This window comes from Pipistrellus kuhlii, unplaced genomic scaffold (genome assembly GCF_014108245.1).
Source record: "Pipistrellus kuhlii isolate mPipKuh1 unplaced genomic scaffold, mPipKuh1.p scaffold_m20_p_6, whole genome shotgun sequence".
NCBI classification, from domain to species: domain Eukaryota; kingdom Metazoa; phylum Chordata; class Mammalia; order Chiroptera; family Vespertilionidae; genus Pipistrellus; species Pipistrellus kuhlii.
Window position 1 is genome coordinate 62919684 of NW_023425562.1, and position 14012 is coordinate 62933695.

At 51.9% G+C, this 14012-nt stretch overlaps 1 protein-coding gene across 7 annotated transcripts in view; it reads right to left on the bottom strand.

The window, feature by feature from the left end:
* Positions 1-535: 535 nt before the first annotated feature.
* JAG1 (jagged canonical Notch ligand 1) overlaps positions 536-14012 on the bottom strand; it is a 35871-nt gene continuing 22394 nt past the window's right edge. For 2 of the 7 annotated variants that reach the window (XM_036418332.2, XM_036418341.2), the window contains 19 exons: positions 13853-13966; positions 12540-12653; positions 11829-11942; positions 11388-11434; positions 10986-11159; positions 10402-10552; positions 9236-9400; positions 8690-8803; positions 8049-8162; positions 7851-7964; positions 7626-7742; positions 7073-7100; positions 6398-6483; positions 5179-5292; positions 4423-4532; positions 4101-4334; positions 3786-3917; positions 3328-3478; positions 536-2578 (listed from right to left, as the gene is read on the bottom strand). In XM_036418332.2, the coding sequence (XP_036274225.1) occupies positions 2121-2578; positions 3328-3478; positions 3786-3917; positions 4101-4334; positions 4423-4532; positions 5179-5292; positions 6398-6483; positions 7073-7100; positions 7626-7742; positions 7851-7964; positions 8049-8162; positions 8690-8803; positions 9236-9400; positions 10402-10552; positions 10986-11159; positions 11388-11434; positions 11829-11942; positions 12540-12653; positions 13853-13966 (2651 nt within the window). In that variant the 3' untranslated portion in view covers positions 536-2120. The remainder of the gene's footprint in view (positions 2579-3327; positions 3479-3785; positions 3918-4100; positions 4335-4422; positions 4533-5178; positions 5293-6397; positions 6484-7072; positions 7101-7625; positions 7743-7850; positions 7965-8048; positions 8163-8689; positions 8804-9235; positions 9401-10401; positions 10553-10985; positions 11160-11387; positions 11435-11828; positions 11943-12539; positions 12654-13852; positions 13967-14012) is intronic. The other 5 variants (XM_036418344.2, XM_036418338.2, XM_036418333.2 and 2 more) reach the window with 4 other exon arrangements.

Consider the following 14012-nt stretch of genomic DNA (forward strand, 5'->3'; position numbering starts at 1 on the left):
GCCCAGCAGCCACAAGTGAGAACCCGAGTTCTGCCCTTACCAGGTTGAACAGCCCACCTCTGGAAGGCCAGGCACCTGGCACCCAAAGCGGTGTGGCAAGGCCAACTTCCTGGGTACAGTGATGACTAAATAGATGGGCCGTGACCCCAGGAGCAAACTATCCTGGAGGCATCAGTGTGCACAAAGGGTCTATCATGATGGAAGGAAGTTACTCTATTAGCCCAAGGAGCCCAAACACCCGGAGAAAAAGCATTAAATCTCCCTCTTCAGCCCCCAACACCAATTCCAAGTTTTTTTAAAAAAACTTTTTGGTGCACAGAGCGCTCATGCTTCCTCCACGCTGCAGACCACTGACCCAGTAGTTTACTCAGGAAGTACTCACATTTGTTGAATGACAAGGCCCCCAGGTAGGCTTTACTGCAGGGGGATCTGGAGGCTGAAAAGGCTTGGGGTTCCTGGTCCGAGCCCCTCATTATCACCGCCAGGGGCACAGCAGAGCCAAACCACGTAAGCTCAGAAGAGGCCACACTTTCCATGTTTTTATACAAAAAATTTAATAAATATTACTTTTCAAAATTTATTGCCAGGAACAACACATCAAAGATGCATTTTTTTTATGTTCATAACACTAATAGGACAATACAAAGTATCTTCAAGGTCTCCATGGTGAACCAACAAAATGACTGTTTTGTAAGCCTTCTGGATCTTAAACCTCGGAAGAGCGCTTTGATTTCCTCGCGTTAAGGCAGGCAGTGTACTCTACGGCAACCTACACAGTGATCTTACTGGGCATCTGACGGTTCAAGTATTCAACTAGCTTATTGGAATACTCCCTAAATGCAGTAGATAACAGAAATCAAACCTACAGGTGGTTCAGCATTACATACGAATGGTGAAAGGAGATCAGAATTTACAAAATAAGATTGGTGTGCTTCCAACTCCACACAATTAATTTGATCATTTTAATGATATTTAACCACTCACATTTTGGCTACGTTTACATCATATAACTCAACTTGTTCCCTTAAACGGCTGTGCAGCAGATCACCTGCCTGTCTCTTTTCAAGTCTAAAGCAGAAAATAAAAACAAAACAAAAAAAACTGTTCTAGACTAATTCTGAAACTGCCTCGGTCAGTCCTGAAAACATGTTTTAAAGTGATGCTCTAGAAGGTGTTTTAAACATCTTGATGTCAAAAAAAAAAAAAAAAAAAAAAAAAAAAAAAAAAAAAAAAATTCCCACCAATATTCCAGGCACAGAAGCCCATCTACTGCCTTAAAAATAAACCATTTTCAAACACCTTAATTTTGGCTTATAGGCAACATGTAGTAAGAAAATAAGTTCAAAAAAATAAAGCCATACGCTTACAATGCTATCAAAAACCTTCAGTTCTAAACACATACATATAAATAAAAAGGAATGATGTTTTAAGGCTCTTGATTATTAAGTTAATAAATCAAATATACACAGTGATTAATAAAAAAAAAGAATTATTTACATAACTATACAAAATTTCTACTTTTGACACGTTTCCTCTTTTAAATTCTTCATTTTACCCAGCAACTGCTGACATCAAAGTCCTCCCCACCCCCCCACCCCCGCTCGCCCCCCGACAACAAAATACAATAAAAAAAATAAATAATAAACTCATTTGTGATAGTTGCTGTGGTTCTGAGCTGCAAAGGCACTTTTCAAATACAGAACTACTTGTACGTCATCATAAAACCAATATACAAAAACAACTCAAGAGTCAATAAATATAAATAAAACTATGCTCCTAAGACTGCATCACCATCGGGACACCTGGCACAAGTGGCAGCTCGAGGCCCAGGGGCCAGGCCTTCTCCTGGGCGCCTAGTCCCAGGCCTGTTGGCCATGGGGACCGTGCCCTCACCCCCGGGGCACTTGGGCCTGGGTCTTGCATAGCTGTGAGATGCAGCCCTCGACCTCCCAGGCAACCACAGAAACTACCATTGCCAGTGTAAGCCAGCTTGTCAAAACTTAAATTAACACAGGGATTCTAAGTCATCAACAGCCTCGGCCCGGACTAGACAAGTTAGAGAACTACAGCCCCGCGTGCCCTCGGACTCTACCTAGCGGCGGAGTGGCGCCAGCCGCCTGCTATACGATGTACTCCATGCGGTTTAGGCTCTGGGCGCTCTCCAGGTCCCTGTTGTCCTGTTTGTTTGTCCAGTTCGGGTGTTTGGCGGGCGTGCCATTGGGGGGCTTCTCCTCTCTGTCTACCAGCGTGTACGCCGGCTGCTTGGCGAACCTGGCCTTCTGCTGGTGCTTGTCCATGTCGTCCTCCTCCACCTCCGAGTTGTGTGTCCTTATTTTGGACATTTTGGAGTTCTTGTTCTCGTAGTCCTTGATGGGGACCGTGTTGGCCCCGAGCTTCTCGATGGGGTTTTTGATCTGGTTCAGCTGCTCCCGGACGTTGTTGGTGGTGTTGTCCTCAGAGGCCGAGCGGGCATGGCTGCTGGGCTTCCGCCGCTTCCGCACACACCAGTAGAAAGCCGTCACCAGGCAGCAGATCCAGGCCACGGTCAGCACCGAGCTCAGCAGAGGAACCAGGAAATCTGCAAGGCAGGCCCCCAAAACCAGTTAACTCTCGGAACAAAAGGCCACCAGCACTGGTTCTTCTGACCTTGGTCCCTACAGGGGGGCACCGTGGGGACACGTCCCTTTTCCCAACTGCATATTGTCAACGCACAGCTTGAGCAGCCGTGCTGGGCCCTGGAGACCCTGACACTTGTGTCTCCAGAGGGACTAAGCTAAGCAGCAGCTCCCACAGATTCCCCAACTTGGTGTGAGAGAGCAGCGCAGGGTTCAGGCAAGGGACTCTGGTTTTCAGAATTATCAGGAGCCCATCTGAGCGCAGACAGCTCCAATGCCCAAATGGTCATGAGCCTGGTTCCTCACCACGCTAGAACTTAAATGCTCAGGATCCAAGGGGAGGGGAGACTGGACGCACTGCAGGCCATCGAGCTATCAAGCCAGTATCTCAGGGGCTTAGGACAGACACCAGGACAGCACAGCGGTGCTCTGTGCACAGGGCTCTGCGGGATCTGGGAACAGTGCATGCGCGAGAGGGGTGCCCGCTTGTGAGAGCACAGCCTGTTGGCACAGGGAAAAGTCAGGTCACCCTCTGCCCATCGCCCCACGACTTCAGTCATGTCTAGGGGTCTGTTTCCTCGCCAGTTAAGTGGGGTGGAGGGAGCTCCTCGGGGAGGTCAGGTAACTCGGAGCCTGGGGGTTTGATTGGACAGCACGAGGAGATCCGTTTGGCAGCCATCCCGGAAGGGGAACGTTCACACCCGGCACTCACCCGTTCTGTTCTTCGGGGGCCGCCTCTGAACTCGCACTTCCGCAACGGCAGCAATGAGGGAGCTGTTCCCGTCACGTTTACTGACGAGGTCTATGATCTTGTCAGTGATTTCCTTGATGGGGTTCCCTTCATCCCGTATGTCTTCAGCAGACTGGAAGAAACAAAAACAAAAGGCTCAGTCTGCAGGGCTCGGGAACAACTCCACAGTAGCTTTTCTTTCTACGTGATGTAACATTTTTATTTCTTCATTTATTTATTTTTTTAAAAAAACTAAAAACCTTTTATTCTTTCAATGCCAGCTTCCATTCAATATTATTTTGTACTTTTGTTCAAAAATTACTTGAAAACGCACATGTATGCCAAGCTCTCTTCCAAAGTACTTATTTGCTCCTGGCTAAATGAAGTGTGCTAGCTACCTTGCAGTCAAATCATGAAGTGTGGATGGATCGTATACTTACAATGGCCACGTGTATTTCGTTATTCGCCGAAGGGGATGGCTCACAAGCTATGTAGATTGAATATTCAGCGGACACGTTCTTCAAAATATTCAAATTCCTCAACTCACTGCAAATGTGCTCCGTGGTGAGACCCTGGAACAATATTGAAAAGTCCACACGAGTAAGATACTGGGAGGAGAAAGGCTGACGTTTCCTTGGAAGTTAGGAGACATGCAAGCCCCACCCGAGGCTAGAGAACTAAATCCTAGCATGAGAGGCTCCCGCCTCAGGACAAGCAGCCCACACACCACCCCGACTTGAAAAGCAGCTCCGTACCGGGGACATCATCTCCTTGTTGAAGGTGAAGGTGATGTTTGCGCAGTTCTCCTGGTAATAGGGGTCAGACGCGCATTTCGTCTTCACGGGCTGGAGGCTGGAGGAGTGGCACTCGCCCACGCCCGTGCAGGGGCGGACGAAACACTGGTCGTCCAGGATGGGGAGGCAGCTCTGCCCACTGGGGCACTCGCTGTGCCCTTTGCGGAGCAGGCAAGGCCGAGGGCCACACCAGACCTGGGGAGAGAGGGGAGTAGGCAGCTCAGGAGAAACGCCCACCCGCTGTTCCCGGACCCAGGTGACCTGGGCAGCCCCCGCGCCCCACCTTAGAGCAGGCGATCCTTCCGTTCAGGCACTGGCAGGTGTTGCAGTCATCATCCCACTTGGTCCCATCGGGGATCATGCCCCCCATGGTGATGCAAGGTCTCCCTGAAACTGAGAGGCGGAGACGCTTGAGTGAAAGGACTTCCCTTACCGGTAGACTGATCTCTTTGTTTCTCTACTCCCTCAGTGAGGAAGCGATTACACCCCTGCCCTTTGTCACGTGACAACAGTTCCTTCCAGGAGAGCAAGTATACTTCCCTCCCCTACCGGCTTTTTGCATGGCCATGTAGCCAAGGCAACGTCAGGGGATGTGTGGTAAGCAGAGCCTCCCAGTTGGCTGGAAGAGCACACTGCCTCTTGCAAGCCTGCCCTTTGCCAGAAAAATAACGTGTCCCAGACACAGCTGATGGTGCCGGGGTGGGGCGGAGGGGGAGAGGGGAGGAGGAACAAGGGACAGACCTGAGCCCAGTCTACAGCACCTATCACTCTGCCCGCCCTGCAGCCCCATGAACACAAACACTTGTCTTAGTCTCCGAGTTCAGAGATGGCTTATTGCACAGTATAATCACAGCTCCAGGGAGCTCTCAAAGTGTCCCCTTCCCTCTGGTCCCCACATGTCCCCTCTGTGCTTACCCCCCGAGCACAATGCCTACTCATGGCAAAAATGGCGACTGTAGCGACTGTAGTGTCTGGAGCACCACCACCCCCCCCCCCCCCCCCCACACACACACGGGCAGCCGGGGTCTGGCCCACATACCTTCCTGGCACTTGGCGCCGCTGTGCCCTGGAGGGCAGACACACCGGTAGCCGTTGATTTCATCCACACAGGTTGCCCCGAAGGCACACGGTGAAGACTGACATTCGTTAATGTCTAGGAGAAATGGAGTTCAAGATTAGGCTCCAATGGGAGGCAACACTGTTTGACTATGTTTTCACTGGCATAATACACAAGTAGAAAGGCATAAGAGATGCAAACATGAGGCCAATGGATTCTCATCATGTAAACAGAACCCGAACAAACAGGCCATCAGTGCTCTGAAAGAGTCAGTCACGGCTTCCCCAGCCACCACGGGCTTGACTTTTAACACCTGAGAATCATTTAATTTAAACTTGCTGCCTCCCCAAATGCGTGCCTTCTTCTGAATACAATTTCCAGGAAGGGCTGGCAATGTTCGTTAAAAGGGTCAGACAGCAAATATTTTAGGCTTTGTAGGCCATGTGGTTCCTGTCACAACTACCCAACTCTTATCACAGCTGAAAGCAGCTAGACAGTGTAAATGAATGAGCATGGCTTTATGCCAATAAAACTTTATTTACAAAAACAGGCAGTGGGCCAGATTTGACTCCCAGGCCGTATGTCAACCCGATTTAGAGACAGGAGATAGAAACAATGCACCCTCATCCAGTGCTGGAGGCCAGTCAGTCCCAGACCAGGGGATCCCAGACACCAGTAACATTTTAAATAATTTTGGGGACAAGAAAATACACATAACTATTCTGTCACTTTTATAAAAGAAAAGGCATATAAAGAGGTAGGAAAAAGGCTCAAAGAATAAACTCGAAGATTCCTGAAAAACTGCATTGTCTGCCCTCACTGTTTTAATCCTTCCACCAAGTCTTAGCTCTGAGCTCCACCAGCGTAGCTGTGGCTAATGTCCACTTGCCCATAATTGCATGTTAGTCACGGGGAAAAGCACACCCTTTCCTTAGGGCCTCAGAGTAGCTTAATCATCATATTCTGTGGCTGGTGCCCTCTCCCCTAAAACAAGGAGGGCTGTGCCACCCATGCAAGGGCCAACGGGTACCTAAGGGTCTCACCAGTGGGTGGTTGGTGATTAGAGAGCCCTGACAGGCAATAAAGGGAATCAAAAATCACAGCCTAATTGCTTTAAAGATGAACAGTCTCAGGCTGAAGGGTGGCAAGGGTGGGGGGTGGGAATAAAGCCAGTGGAGACCCGGCTAAGAGCAGTCCTTACTTATTCTGCAGTCAGGCCCGGCAAAACCAGGGGCACACTCGCACCGGTACCAGTTGTCTCCGTCCACGCATGTGCCACTATTGTAACTAAGAAGAGAGCAAAGACCACCTCAGTTACCAACCTCCCACTCCACGGCTCCGGCTGCCAGTCAACAGGAAGCCATGCCTGTTGCCACCAGCTGCTCTCACCCTGGCCACACTCACTGCTGCCCAGGGGGTGGGGGGTGGGGGCTTTAAAAACTCTGATTCTCATGGGCAGTCAAGGTTGAGAATCAGTGCTCTAAATAAGACAACCTGGCTAATTACAGAGTGGCCACAGCCCAGCAGGCCATTTGTCAGAAAGGCGGGGTCTGGCCCAAACCGGTTTGCTCAGTGGATAGAGCGTCGGTCTGCTGACTGAAGGGTCCCAGGTTCGATTCCGGTCAAGGGCATGTACATTGGTTGTGGGCACAGCCCCAGTAAGGGGATGTGCAGGAGGCAGGTGGTCGATGTTTCTCATTGATGTTTCTAACTACCCCTCTCCCTTCCTCTCTGTAAAAAAAATCAATAAAATATATTTTTAAAAAAGAAAAAAGAAAGAAAGGCAGAGTCTGCAGCCCACCTGACCTCCTAAATCAGAACCTTTATCTTAGACAAATGCCCATGCACATTACAACCAACGAGTGGTCACACTTACCAGGGATGAGGGCTGCAGTCATTGGTATCTGCAAAGTAAAAAGGCAACTTAACAGGGAAGCAGTCTTAGCCCTCAGCAAAAACACCGCCCAGTTCCCTAATGCCCGAATGATAACGTCGCCGTTAACACCAGCAGTATGCACTTAAGACCCCGCTCAATTGGAACCAGGCCTGCGCCACACTTTGTTCCCTTCACCGTGGGACCCATGTCCACAGGAAGAGGCCCTGGCAGGGCCGGGGAGGCGTATGAGAATGCAGAGAGACAGGCGCTTCTCAGACGGAGCTAAGGACGAGACACCATCTGTCTCCACTTATCTCCTCCCGACTTTCTCATGCCCAGGTCAGGGCTGTATCCCATCAAGTCATTAGGACAGAGCCAGGTGATGCAGAGGCCAACATCACACAGCTCTGCTGCCTCTGGTTCTGCACTCCCCCCCCTCCCCCCTCCCCCACACACACACACACACACACACACAAAGTCCCCGAGGGTGTCAGGCTGAGTTCCCTCAGCCTTAGGGGAGGAGGGAGACCGGGGGAGGGGGGCAGACACTCACTCTGAGTGCAGATGGGCCCCTCCCAGCCTTCTTTGCAGACACACGTGAAGGACTCGCCGTTGACCACACAGGTGCCCCCATTGTGGCAGGGGCTTGGCAGGCAGCTACTGTTTCGGGCTGCAAGACAGAAACAGGCGAGACCTGAGGATCCAAAGACAGTCTGAAGGGGCAAGGACCCAACACCAGGAAAACGCTCACAGGGGCTCACATGGGGCAGAAAGTTACCTATGTTACAGGTCGTCCCTTCCCAGCCTCCGGGACACATGCACTTGAAAGCATCCCCTTCATCGTAGCAGGTGCCGCCGTTGTTGCACGTGGCCTCGTCACACTGGCTGTCACCTGGAGGGGGAGGGTGTCAGAGTGAGCGCCTAACCGGCCCCCTCACAGAAGGGGGAGGCAGCATCCCAGCCGGAAATCACTTACGGGAGTGGCAGGTCTTCCCTTTCCACCCGTTTTTGCAGTCACAGTAGAAGTCGTTGACCAGGTCGCGGCAGGAGCCCCCGTTGTGGCAGGGGTTCTGGCTGCAGTCGTTAATGTCTAGAGCCAAAGAGGAGACAGCCAGCTGAAAGCACGTCCATCCGGGACCTTACCACCCAGGAGAGCCACGCTGTTCCCATGGCCACCTCCACCCCCGCTTTCTGCTCCAGGTCCCAAGACCAGCGGAGCAGGCCCAGGACTTGAACACCATCACCCTTTCCAGGAGCAAAGAAGCACCTCGACTAGCTCACTTCTAACGCCCCAAGTTAGGCCAGTCAGGGGCAGGCCTGACCCTCCCACAAAGCCACAACATTAAAATCAAGACGGGCGGGAATTACAATCAGAACAGAAAGGGGGTTCCTTCATTGCAAGCAGGGACATTAATCATCCCAATGACACAATCTGACTCGAGAGCGTATCAGCCGAAGTGCCTTTGCACTGGCCATGCCCCACATTAACAAATGCGAGAGGGACCCAGGCGGCGGGGCTGGGGTCTTCCTCGCCGAGATTTCATTAAAAAGAAAGGCTTCCTCTATCGACCCCCGCCCTCCACAACCCACCGCGGTCTGTCCCAAGGGCACACTCACTGGCTTCACAGTAGGCCCCCTCCCAGCCGTCACTGCAGATGCACTTGTAGGAGTTGACACCATCGATGCAGGTGCCTCCGTTTTTGCAGGGGTTGCTCTCACAGTCGTTAATATCTGAGAAAGGAAGGAGAGAAAAAGAAAAAGGTCAATCAAGGATCAGGGTAGCCAGGCACTGTCCTATAGGCCGCCGCCCGAGGAGACAGATGCACTTGGCGGCTCAAAAACCCTCCTCAGTTCCATCAGGACTGCCTCTCGAATGCACCAGGCAGGGCTCTCCTACCTGAGGCCCTCACAGGCTCAGCTGCTGTGTGTGTGGGGGGAAGAAATTCCCGCAGAAAGCGAGGCCACCCGCAACTGCAAGGATTCCAGAACATTCCAAGATGAATGTGCTGAAGGCTAGGCGGCATCCATGATCACAAGTTAAAACACGCTCGGTCTTAGATCCTGGATATAACTGCAGACCTTCACTGGTCCCCATGGAAACAACTTAGACACACACGGCACCCGCCCCCCAAGAGCTGGGCAGAGGCAGGGAAAGGGTCTTACTTTCGTGGCAGTACGTCCCGGTGAAACCTTTGTTACAGTCACACGTGAACTTTCCTCCCGACTGACTCTTGCACTTCCCATGGGGGCCACAGACGTTGGAGGAAATGTACCGCACCCCTTCAGGCGTGTCGTTGGAGGCCATGGCCACCGTGCAGCTGTCAATCACTAGAAGACACACTCGGGATCAGACTACGGCCACCGGCCCAAAGGACACGGCGTTCTCATGCCCAGGACGTATGCCAAGCCTGCGCTCCTATGACAGGCACCTCTGGTAATGAGGGGGAAGGAACCAAGAGGCACCTGGGGGCCAAGCCTCTGGCAGCATGCCACCTCACACTGTGACAGCATCAGATGCCAGGCTGCCGGGAATGGTTTGCGTTTGTTCAGGGCATGCTTTCCCTATGTGGCCAGCAGAGCCTACAGGAGGGCCCCTCTCCTCCCAACCGGGAGGTCTCTCTGGTGGAAGGAGCCAAAGGAAGAACCGGCTTCACTCCCCACTTCATTGTCCTCAAGGCAGGCTCTGAAGGACACACTTCCAGAACCTGCAAGGCTGTGCCCCATTTAGCAGCCATGAGCCACATGTGGCTACTTAAACTGAAACCATGTGAAACTACCCTGTTTCCTCGAAAATAAGACAGTGTCTTATATTAATTTTTTCTCCCAAAGTTGCGCTAGGACTTGTTTTCAGGGGATGTCTTATCTTTCCATGTGCTAGGTCTTATTTTCGGAGGATGTCTTATTTTCGGGGAAACACGGTAAGTAAGATAAAAGTTTCTAGCTACAGCAGTGACACTCTCAATGCTCCACTGGCCACACGGCCCGTGGCTTATGGCAACCGTGCCCGACAGCACAGACACGGGACATTCCACCGCCGCGGGAAGTCTTCCTGACAGGGCTGCTCTGAGGAATTTGTCTCAGCATTGTGGATCAGCCCACCCCAGGCTAGGAATGCTAAGTGAGTTTCATTCGCTCCCCTGGGCTACTTGCAGGCATGGTTCTCCCACAGGCAGGCCCGACTCGATTGCTTCCATGTGTTCTGACTTCCCCCGAGCAAGTCAGATGAGAGGTTGGATCTCCTCCCTTACACCAGTTCTCAGACTATGATGGGGGCAGTGACAGAGGAGCGAGCCTCGGACACAGGTCAGGAGCTGGGAGGAAGGAAGTACCTTCACAGGGGGTCGTGCGGCAGTGGTCTTTGAGGTGGGAGCAGTTCTTGCCTTCGTAGTCCTCAGTACACTTGCAGAAATAGTCGCTGGCACGGTTGTAGCACTGGGCACCGTTCTGGCAGGGGTTGGGCTCGCAATAATCTATGTCCAGCTGCAAGGAGCGGGAGCAGGGCGGTGGGAGAGGACACAGGAAGACAAAGGTATGATTATACCGTCTCCGGGGCAGCGAACACTGGAACCTGACCCCTTCATCTGCTTCTATTAGAACAGCCTGCATGACACACTGGTAGGCCCCTAGAGGCTGTCCAGGTGGACACGGGAAGAAGCAGAGCAAAATCACAGAGCGCTGAGATGAAATGGACAGGCTACTGACACTACCAAGAAAACCACTCCATCTCTCTCCACCAGCGTTTGTCTAGTGGAGATGCCTAGCCAATGGGAGGTTAATAGGTTTCACAGGAGTGGGGGGAGGGAGGAGAAAGGGAAAGTGAGAGGAGGGGTAGGAGAGGGGGAAGGAGGGAGGGAGGAGCAGGAGGAGACTCCCTGTAAAAACTTGGCCAGAGGCTCCAGTGAGTGAGGCTCACCTGACAGAGGTTTCCAGAGAAACCAGTGGGACACAGACACTGGAATCTGTTGATTTCATTCTGACAGTGACCCCCATTCAAACAGGGGTTGCTGGCACATTCATCGATGTCTCTCTCACAGTGGTCGCCTGCATAGCCAGGTGGACAGATACAGCGATAACCATTAACCAAATCCTGGAAGAGGAGAAGGGGAGGGGGAGAAACACAGGCTTTCTTTCTGTGCCTCCACAACACGCGGCTGCAGCGGGTTAGCACGACTGTTGCGGTTCAGCTGATTCACTAGAATAGCCCAGGGTCGAGTCTCCCAAAAGCTTTAAACCTCCCAGAGCTCTCCCAGGGTCATATCAGTCTTAAGTTGGCTTTTGATCATTAAGGTTTCGATTTAAGCAAAGATTTACATACCCGACAGGTGGCATCATTCTGACACTGGCCAAGGCAGTCATTAATATCTAAAAAGCAACAACAAGCCATCATATTAAAGAGGCAATTTACATTGAGATTGGGCTTTAATTGAAAAGCCTTCTCAGTCCAAACAGATAAACACTTCAAATCAGATTTCCTGTGAGCTTCCAGCGAGATAAGGTTACTGCCCTGGGTGGGAACCCTCGCTCATTCTTCAGAGACAGAGCTGGTGAAACTTCACCTTGTTTTAGCCATCTTATCAGAATAGGGCCCTTTCACCCCCGCTAATGGGCCTGATAAATGCCATGTTTCCATTTCTGCACTGACTACTCCCTCTTCTAAAGCATCCCCTCCACCAGGTTTTCCTTTTACCACCCTACTGGCAAACGGCCTTCAACACCCCGGTTTCATGCAAGTCAAAATCAAAACAAAGTCACTCACTTATCTCACAGTTCTGGCCCATCCACCCTGGGAGGCAGTCACAGTAGTAGCTGGCAATCAGATTCTTACAGGATTTGGCATTGACACAGGGTTTGGCCTCGCACTCATTTGCATCTGAAAGAAAACGAGGATGAGCAGTGAGGAAAGGAGTTTCACTCCCCCCTGTCCCATTCCCTCCCCCAAACGCTGCCCCAGTCATTTGTCTACAACAGGAGACAGTTTAATAAGCTAAGTAACAGATCCTAGGTCCCCTCTCCTTTGAGCCTCAGATCCCTCTCCCTAGCCATTTTCCAATAAGGAATGCTAATGGACAGCTCTCCGGCTGCTGCTGAACAAGGGGCCCCAGCAGAACGGCAGAAAGCCACCAGGCATTGCTGTGCAAAAACCTGGCACCGCCTAGTTGCTGGGATTTAAATGTGGCAAGAAGAATGCAGACAGCTCATTCCTCATGAGATCATCCCCATTTGGAGCCCAGCTGAACGCTCCTCGGACAGACGATTGACATGGTTCAAGGAGTTCCCACCACTTTCCCACAGGGCCTGAAAGAGCTCGCCATTTGCATGCGAGCGCCTTCTCCCAGGCCGGCCGGCTGGACTCTCGATAATAAATTACTTAAGTGTGATGTGTGCAGACCCACACCGCGGGCCACATGCTCATCTTCCTCAATGGCTCTGATGGTCAGAGCCAACCTTGGTGCAGGCACTTTCTTACCTAGCTGGCACGTTTTGCCAGTCCACTGGGGTGGGCACACACACTTGAATCCATTCACCAAATCCAGGCAGGTGCCCCCGTGGGAACAGTTATTTGGAGAGCAGTCATCAATGTCTGAGAGAAATGGAAGAGGGTTGGCAATGTAATCTCAACCCGTTTGACAATTAAGACAATTTAATACCACGTGAGGTGCCTTAACAGAACAGCCAGACACCTGCTGTAAGTGACTGATTTTAGCTTTAAATCCCCCACTGCCCCAGATCATTTAATCCCCAACCTAAGCAGGCAGGGATCCCCAGAGCATCAACCCCTGGGCTATTTTTAAAGAAAAGTTTCATCATGGCTCAGAGGAAGCTGAGAACAACTAAGGGAAAAGAACTCTTCCTTCACGGTGGAAAAGCTTATTCTTCGTATTTGCTTAGAGTTGCCCCAAAACAGTACGCCTGGGGATCCCATGCCCCACCTCTGCACTGCACTGTGGAGGCCTCTTAACCACTCACCCACTGCCCACTTATGAGGTGCCAGGCTCTGAGAATTCGCTCTCCCAGTCTTCACAACCCCAGGAGACGGGCACTGCTGCCAGCCCATTTACACAGGGCACGGGGAAGTTTTGTGGTCAGAGTTCCACAAAGTGGTGGGTGGAGGCTAAGGTGCCAGCCAGGCCATCCGACCCCAGAACCCACATCCTTCACCATGCTGCCTGCTGCCCTCGGGGTGTGTGTGTGTGTGTGTGTGTGTGTGTGTGTGTGAAGGGCTGATGACAGTGGTTTTCTCTGGCCTGGGCTGCACCTCAGCAATCCGAGACTTATTAAAGGATATGACTCCCTGATTCCGAAGGGAAACTGTGGGACAGGGAGAACTGTACTCTGAAGCACCCCGTGGCTCTGATGGGCAGCCCAATATGGCAGCCACGGTGGCTCTCTAGCCCGAGTCCCTCTTTCAGGGCCACCTGCGCTCATGACAAAATTCAGGGGTGATGACCTCCCCTGCTGAGAGACACCCCATGATTCTATCAGGAGGAGCAGAGCATCAGGGAGCACAGGCAAAGTTAGGAGCTATGCTGTGAGCCCATTACTTTCAGTAGCAGATCCGTGTGCTCACTTAGCAGGGAGGATGGAGGAACTTCCAAGTACCCAGGCCAGGAGCTCAAGTCACACTACCCACCCGACTGCAGGCTGCATGCACCCCCTCCCATCAAGATAACCTCTCACCAAGACCTCACATTGGACCACGAGCCCAGGTAGCTCCCTGACCCCGAACCTCCACACAATGAATGACCCTCTAAAAAGGACACAGGCCGGAACCCGACTTACTTGTGGAGCATGTGGGGCCAGTCCAGCCCGGAGAACATTCACACTCAAACCCCAGGGAGGTCTCCTTGCAACTGCCCCTGTTGTGGCAGGGATCAGAGAGGCAGGCGTGCTCCGCTGCAAAGACAGTGATAGCAGTCAGCAAGGGACGTTACCTGCACCC